Genomic DNA, 7,714 nt, shown 5'->3' with positions numbered 1-7,714 from the left:
TGGCGTCCTATGATCTATGAAACTCCGTCTTTCCACGTCCCAAGCCAGTCCGTCTTTCCCCAGGAATTGATCGGTTACAGGGAAACCATAGCCTACAGCGCGGTAAAACCATAAAGTAAGAGGAAAGGTCACCTCGCCAAAAAGGCTTGTTTCTCCAGCTCGTGTAGCTCGTGATGTCATTGCCCACCCTATCATGCACCTCTTCGCCCTCCTTCTGCTGGGTAGCCCATTGGAAGCGTTGGCTGCAATAGAACACTCGCTGCAACAGAACGAAGAGGCCGATCACTTTGGGGAAAAAGGGCTTGGCGGCGTCGATGGGTGCTTTGGATGGTACTGGGCTGAGGGAGCGCGCTGGAGATAGACGTGGCCCACGTGGTGCAGCGGTGCTCATGCATTTCGCGTACGCAGTAGAACGCCAGTAGTGAGGAGATGGAAGAGGGTGTCGTGCCACCCGCTATCTTGTCCTATCACGACCCTTACCGCGTTCACTTTCATCTCGTCGTCGTCGTCTTCAATCCCCCAAATCTTATCAGCTGGCTGTCGAACCATTGCCTGTGAAACGATGCCTCCCCCGGCATTAGAACGATGCCCTTTTTGGACAACGCAGGTCGGACTACCCGGGCACACGGTTTAGATTGCCATGGCTCCAGTGTTCTAATGTCGTCCTACCTGCCTGCGTACCATTGTCCCATACCAGTCTTGAAACACAAAGTACTCTCTCTATCCTTAGAAGCTCACCTTGGATTCCTCACGATGTTCGCCAACATCCACACCGGCCATGCTCCTTGACATGGAAATCCAGCCCCGCAAGATTGGGCTCACCCACAGCCCACAGGCCCCCCCTTCCCCCTCCCCGCTGACACATACAATCGCAGTGGAGAAATGGCTACCAGAATCCACTCGTCTCTCTGATAAGAGACGGCTCTTCTCGGAAGTGGGAATCTGGGTTTCGGAAGGGAGTGTGGTCATGAATGAAACAGCAGAAAAACCGCAACATCGCGAAAAACGTGATGGCGGTTCACGTCAAGAGCAAAAACATATAGTCGTAATAAGTGAGCTGACCAGTCAGCCTCTGTCCGTCCAACAACGAACCACTGCAACCACTTCGGTGCAGACTTGCAGACAAGAGCCCGGGTAGCTATCTCTGCATCCCGGAGCGACCGTTCATCATGCGCCCCTGACCACACCCACCAAAGATAACAGAGGCCCGACGTGGACGCGTAGGGGTCAACCCGTGCCCGTCCTGGGCGAGTGAAGCCTTATCAGTGGACTCGCTCTTCCCCCTTGCCAAGTGATGGATTGCGGACTGCGATGAACATGGCAAATGGGAACATTGGGAGAGGCCTCGAGAAATCGTCGGTCCGATTCTTGTGTCGGATTCAAAGCCATTGATTGCTTGATCTTTGACACCATGTTCGCTCTTTCTCTCTCTCTCTCTCATCGCTGGACAGACATATTCTGCATTGCGCACCCTTTCGCGAGTGCTGAAAATCTCTCCTGCAACATTGGTATTCTCTGTGGATCACTCCTTAGAATGAAGTGTCCAAGGCCATCTGAACCTCCTGTCTAAACTGTCCCAATCCCAATTCCAATGTCGGATCCTTTACAATGAATCGCATCCAAACAGGCAAACCCAAAAGCCCCAAAATGCCGGGCAAAAGCCGAGGTCCCGCACATCCAATTCACTAACGCTCAGCCCCCCCTGTTCCTATTCTTATCTTCTTATTTCGCTCGACTCTACGGATAATAACGGACAAGCCAGCTGCCAAAAAAGCCATCGGCACCTTCCGATACTTGTCAATGGTCCTAGCCTGAATCCGAGTCCCAAATCACCCGAAAACGCCAGGGCAAAAAGAATGTTCAAGAACGCTCCTAGATGTTCACGTCTCGATCCTTCACTTCACGGGCTACTTACGCGCTACTAAACTGTCGTTTCATCTAGAGCAATACCTTATTGGGGTTCCTGAACCACAATAAAAGTATCGCCTGCGGTGCAGCGCACGAAACATGACCCGCGATGTCGTCCACCCCGGAGCCGCCCGGGGTACAGTGGCCATTCACACCAGTCACATTGTATCACGAGTCCAATATGCCAAAATATAGTATCTTCATACCGACTGCACTGAGCCAGCTTTTCATTTCGACCCCGTACTAAGCACTGCTGTACTGTCTCGGCACCGATCGTCATCTGTAATACCTCTCAACGGCGCCATACCCTTCATCAAATTTGTTCGTACCAATGGCCGTATAAGAAAAAGAAACAAACCCCGTTTTCGAGCGCTTCTAGGTCCTATGCAGGACCGATCCATCAAATCGTATCCCTCCCAAACGCCTTGCGAAACTCGACCAAATAACATGAAAAAAAGAAGCCCATGCAACAAACATATTGCCGCCCCAATGCGCAATTCACACCCGTCTACAACGCCTGAGGCCCTTTTTTGCTTAGGATAGAACCTCTTTTTCCGCCGCCTCATCCACTAGTTTCCTCTGTTTCAATATTTTGACCAGTTCTGTCATGGTCACTGGTCGTGTCAAAAATAGATCCATTCCGCTCGCGAAACCCTCCTGCCGAGCGCCGGCCGATCCCAGACTCGTGATGGCAATAACCGTCACGGGTGGAAGGTTGTGTGCTCGTTCAAATTTCCGAATGCGCCTTGTAGCTTCGAGCCCGTCCATTACCGGCATTGTTATATCTATGAGTCGTTAGTCATGGCCGATATCTATCGCCTCCCACACCGATTCGTACCTATGAGAATGCAGCAAAACCTCTGCGGATTAGACGTATAGGTCTGGAGGGCCTCGAGGCCGTTGGAAGCAGTTGCATGCCTTTTTTGTAGCCTCTTCATGTATGCCGATAGAATCTGTGTCCGTTAGCCTCATTTCTCAGCGTCGTTTGTCATGGATGAACAAACCTTGAGATTGATAGGATTGTCGTCCACCAAAAGGAACTCCAGCGGGGACTTCACGGTTCCGGGAGAGGGGCTAATGCTGGAGTTCATACTGCCCCTGGCTGAAGCTGTTGAAGTAGCTGGCGCCGCTGCGGACGCGGCCGGGCGGAAGGGGAGCGTCAGAGTGAAGTTGGAATCGTTGGTATTGGCGATCCAGCTGTCTCCTGGTGACTGAGATACGATCTCAGGAGTAGGCGAGGCGACCCGCACCATTTTGACCGACTCGGATTGCGCTCGCGGCCTCGTCAAGAGGGCATCCGACTTCAGGGCGCGGGGCGACGGAACAGGTCCTGGAAAGGCATCCGACAGAGGACTGACGGGTATTGTCTTCGTAGGCTGTCTTTGCTTCCAGCGGTCAAGTGCACAAGCCAGAGCCTTTGCAACCTTTCTGGGACCAGTACTAAATAATAGTCAGCTCAAGCCACTTCGGAGAGAAGCAGACGACTTACGGCTGGGCTATAAACTCCATGACGGACTCGTGGCGAAGGGAGCGCCTGTATGAGGTTGCCAGCTTCTGGGCAGATTCGGCATTACCACAGACCACAACGAGCGGAGTTTCGACACCTCCAGTCTCCGAGAGACCCAGACGTCTAAACGCCTCCTCGCTGCAAACCATCAGATCCGTCTTGGACGAACTTCGACTGTCTTCGCTGAGCTTCAGATCCATCCACTTGAATGGCAAACTTTCCACAGGAAGATCCAGTCCACCGGCGCGAAGCTCTTCCGAATCTTCAAGTCCCCTACTGAAACCACAAACCGATAGTCGCGTTCCGGCCAAGGCATTCAAGTCGGCCGAGAATTTGCGTCCCCGACTGCTCGCTTTACGCGACAGCACTAGTGGCATCGATACCGTGATGCTTGTCCCGTGGCCGACCTGGCTCTTCACGCTGATAGTTCCACCGAGGCCTGCCACAATCTGTCTGACAAGGCTGAGACCCAAACCAGTACCTGGTGCGAGAGCGTCTTCCTGGGAGAATGGCGTAAACAGCTTGTTGTGTAGGAACTCTTCGGTGATGCCTTTGCCCGAGTCGGTTACGGTGAGTACAACCATCGACGCAGACCGAGATGTCTTGTGTACGACCTCCTCTTGCCTCAAGTGGACTTTGATAAATCCCTTGGCTGTGTACTTGAGGGCGTTTCCGAACAAGTTCATGACAATCCGACGAATAGCCCCCGGGTTCGTGTGGACCACCCACGCGCAATTGGGATCGATGTCGACCAGAATCTTGACGTCCTTGAGAGCGGCAGCGGGCGCATCTGATGGTTTCCGCCTGTGGCCCAGCCCATCGGACGTCGCAATGGCATCAAGCTTTTCTTGGGCCGGTGTGGGGGGGCCTGAAGATGAACCGTGGCGCGCTAAAGAGTTGGCGACCATATGGTGGAAGCTGTAACCGATGAACACACTCTCAATGACCTCTTCTACAAGCAAGTCAAGATGAACGTCGGAAACCAAGCTCATCATACCAGCTTCGATCGATGTCGATGCTTCCTGTCGCAGCCCGCGCCCTGGGCCGTTGTTCTTCCGCTGAGACTTGGAAGCTCGGAGATATGTGTTTACCTTGCTATAGTCAAGCAACTGTTACGGGTAAGTATGTCAACACAGACTTGGGAAAGGGTCATGGAAAACCTACATGGTCAATTGTGTCGAGAAGAGTCTTGCCCGAAATCTCAATGGTGTGGATGACGTCAACCTGGAAAGCATCCAACTGGGTATCGTGGAGAAGTTCTGCAGCGGCGACTACACCATGGAGCGGCGACCGAAGCTCGTGGCTAAGGGAGCCCAAAATGTCTGTCTTTGCCTTCTCCGCTAATACCGCATCCAGCCTGATGACCTCAGACATGGTGACCATACCGAACGCTCGCAAGAAAGGCAGGTCCGCTGCAGGCGTCAATATCCGAGTCGCACTCTTGCTCCACACGAAGCCTCCGGCAAAGCATCGTTCTTTTGAAGGATCCCACAGCGGCACAACGGCTACGCTCCTCGCGCCCGGAAAGATATCAATAATCGTCTTGGCCTCGTTCCGCCTCGTAAAGTAAGAATGAGCCGCTTTTTGTTCGGGGCGAGATGCGGGCAGATCGTGTTCTTCCGTAGGGGTAATGTCGGCATCGTCGCTCTCGTAGTCGGCGGACAACCATTGACCCGTCTCATCAAAGCTGAAAACCTTGCCGTTGGGGTATCGACGAAGCAATTTCCTGAGAAACTTTTCGCGCAAAGTTAAGCGGCCGAGTTGTGGTGCACTGACGCCATTGGCAATGTCGTCCATCGTCGACGACCTTCCAAAGCTCTTGCACCATTTGTCGTTGACGTCTTCGGACCTCTCGGAGAGACTGTCTTCGCTGCTGGAGAATGTATGATCTGCCACTTCACTAGCCCTCCGTGGACCGGTGACAAGGCCACCAAAAGAGCCGATGCTGGCATCTAGAAACAAGGCGCCGTCTACTTCGAGAGATTTCCGGATTACATTGGCCGCCCTCGAAAAAATCTTGATGGTTTCTGTCAAATGCGGGTCGGGTGGCGCCGTACTTGAGGTGGTGGTAGCAACTGTCGCGGTCGTGGCAGTTGTCTCAACCGAGTCGCTCGATTCGACCTTTGTTGAGGAATCGTTCGAGTCTGCCCTGATGGGATTGATGCCCGGGCGGACGGGCTCAGGGGACTCGGAAGATCTAGGTGACGGCGGGTCCGCATCGGGCAGCGATACCGCGAGCCTCGGAGGCTCGAATCCATTCAAAGACGCTCGAGGCGTGGTTCTCACAGTCGGCACCGGGTCGTCTCTTCCTTCGATGAAATTTCCTAGTCCTTGCACCATGCGCTCGCTCCGGCGGTAGCTCTCGTTTACTCTTCTGGCGTCGAGATATTCCATTACGGTGTGGGAGATTTCGCGCAAAAATTGCAACTCCTCCATGTCGAGGCCAGATCTCGGGGTATCGGAAAAGATACAGTACACGCCGATGTTGATGCCTTTGGGAGACCGAATGGGAACGCCGGCATAGAATCGGTTGTACGGCGCTGCGTCGATGTAAGGGCGGTTACAAAATCGTCGGTCAGCAGCAAGATCCGGAACTACAGACACGGGAAGTTCGTTATCATCAGTGATACGTGCTGTCGGATGGAGGCTGCTGGGCGCCGCGTGGGTAGCTCCAATCAAAACATGTTCGCAAATTCCAAAGTCGCGAGGGATGGCTGTCCCGCAGAGCCAAAGATGGTTTTGCTTTGTGTACTTGGTGTTTGGCGACAGGGGCATTGACCGAGTGGCCTCGGCGACGATATACTGATGCTGACGATCAAATAACGAGATCAGAGCGCGCGATGCGTTTAGTCGCAAGGCACCTAGCTGCGCAAAAGAAGTGAGGCCAGTATCTGGAGACGACGAGATGGATGAGAAGGGGATCGGTCGGTCGGGGCTGTTGAACACAGCATTGGGAATGTGGAAAGAATCATATCTAGAAAGTCGAGTTTGTCAGTTGTCGAACCGCCAGAGGCGTCATGCTCCAAAGCTTTACGGCGTAGGCACAGCTAGGAAAGATAAAGGGATACGCACTTGAATGTCTCCCATTCACGGGCACCTTCTGATATACTGTTCATACTTCATGCAGGTTGTTGGAGAGTGGGATGATGAAGGTGTCCCTGCCCATGATACAAGGAGTTTTGATGTCAGTTACGGCGACGACAAACGACGAGAAATGCTGTTTGTCGTTGTCAACAACGTAGCCGTAGTCCTTCGTCGTCAACAGGTCAAGGTAAGGTAAGCAAGGTCAGATCAAGTTCAGATCCAAGTACCCAAATCAAGGAGAAGAAGCATGCTTGCTTTCAAAGGTGAGGCGGCGGGCATGACTGAAATGCCGCCCCTCCCCGCTAAGGTGGAGCAGGGATCCCGGAAGCCGGGATGAGCATTGTTCGAGAGGGTTGGGGGGGGCCACGGCGCACTGCGCAGTAGCGAGAATACTTGAGGGTGACGGTAGTGCAGGCAGGGCCCAGGGCCAAGGCGGCGCATATCCTTGCCCTAGATGGGAAACCGGTTCTTTGGGCGGTTTGGAGATTGGCCATTGCAACCCATGGGAACCAGGGTTCCAGGCTTCTGCATCCTCCTCGAGGCGTTCTTCTAGAGTCCTTCCCCTGGCTCCCACAGGGCAACTGGAGACCTAGAGCCTGGAGGGCGTGCCGCGTGGGTGCATGTGTGTGTGTGTGAGTGTTGGCGGGCAGTTGGCGGTGGAATGTGGAATGGAGGGGCGTCCCTCGTTAGGCTCCGTTTTGCGTTGATGGGGGACCCTCGGAGATTCTGAGATGCGCTAGACTTTAGCGGCCGGCGAAGAAAGTGTGTAGTTTGTCTCTCTGCAGTAGAGGGGCAATAATTTGGCGACATTTGAGCCGGATTTCGCAGCCTCAGCTAAGGTAGCTAGAGGTCAACTTCAGATGCATGCCCAACCGGTGTGCGTGTGGCAATCTAGACTGCTGTTCGGTTGCATGTTTTAGGGGTCTACCTAGGCGACCTTAGCGCAATGGCACGCCACACGTGGATGGGAAAACCAATGGCGGTGGTGTGTTTCCGGTTTCCGCGTGTGTTCTAGATAGTATTTTGTGTGTGTCCCATCCGTTCGTTACACTAAGGTCTCAGACCACCCGTAGGAAGTCTACTGGGTAGAGATGGTGGTGGTGGTGGTTAGGTCGAGAAAACTGTTTTGCAAGTTGACGCCTGAAGAGAGATCGGAGGCTAACGAGGCGAGATGGTGGGACGGCGCAGATGGTTTTGGGATGGTGGCGGCGGCCA

The 7,714-nt window shown here is 53.7% G+C and overlaps 1 protein-coding gene across 1 annotated transcript; it reads right to left on the bottom strand.

Annotated features, from left to right (window-relative positions):
• Window positions 1-2,442: 2,442 nt before the first annotated feature.
• On the bottom strand, window positions 2,443-6,531 carry BDP55DRAFT_639275 (hsp90-like protein; the record flags this gene model as incomplete). Its single annotated transcript, XM_060573229.1, has 6 exons — window positions 2,443-2,693; window positions 2,747-2,861; window positions 2,913-3,348; window positions 3,398-4,524; window positions 4,580-6,389; window positions 6,488-6,531. 6 exons carry the CDS (start codon window positions 6,529-6,531, stop codon window positions 2,443-2,445), a joined length of 3,783 nt encoding a protein of 1,260 aa, XP_060421616.1.
• Window positions 6,532-7,714: the final 1,183 nt, after the last annotated feature.

This window comes from Colletotrichum godetiae (assembly GCF_030913485.1).
Source record: "Colletotrichum godetiae strain CBS 193.32 chromosome Unknown BDP55scaffold_116, whole genome shotgun sequence".
Lineage (NCBI taxonomy): Eukaryota > Fungi > Ascomycota > Sordariomycetes > Glomerellales > Glomerellaceae > Colletotrichum > Colletotrichum godetiae.
This window is presented reverse-complemented; position numbering and strand designations above follow the sequence as displayed.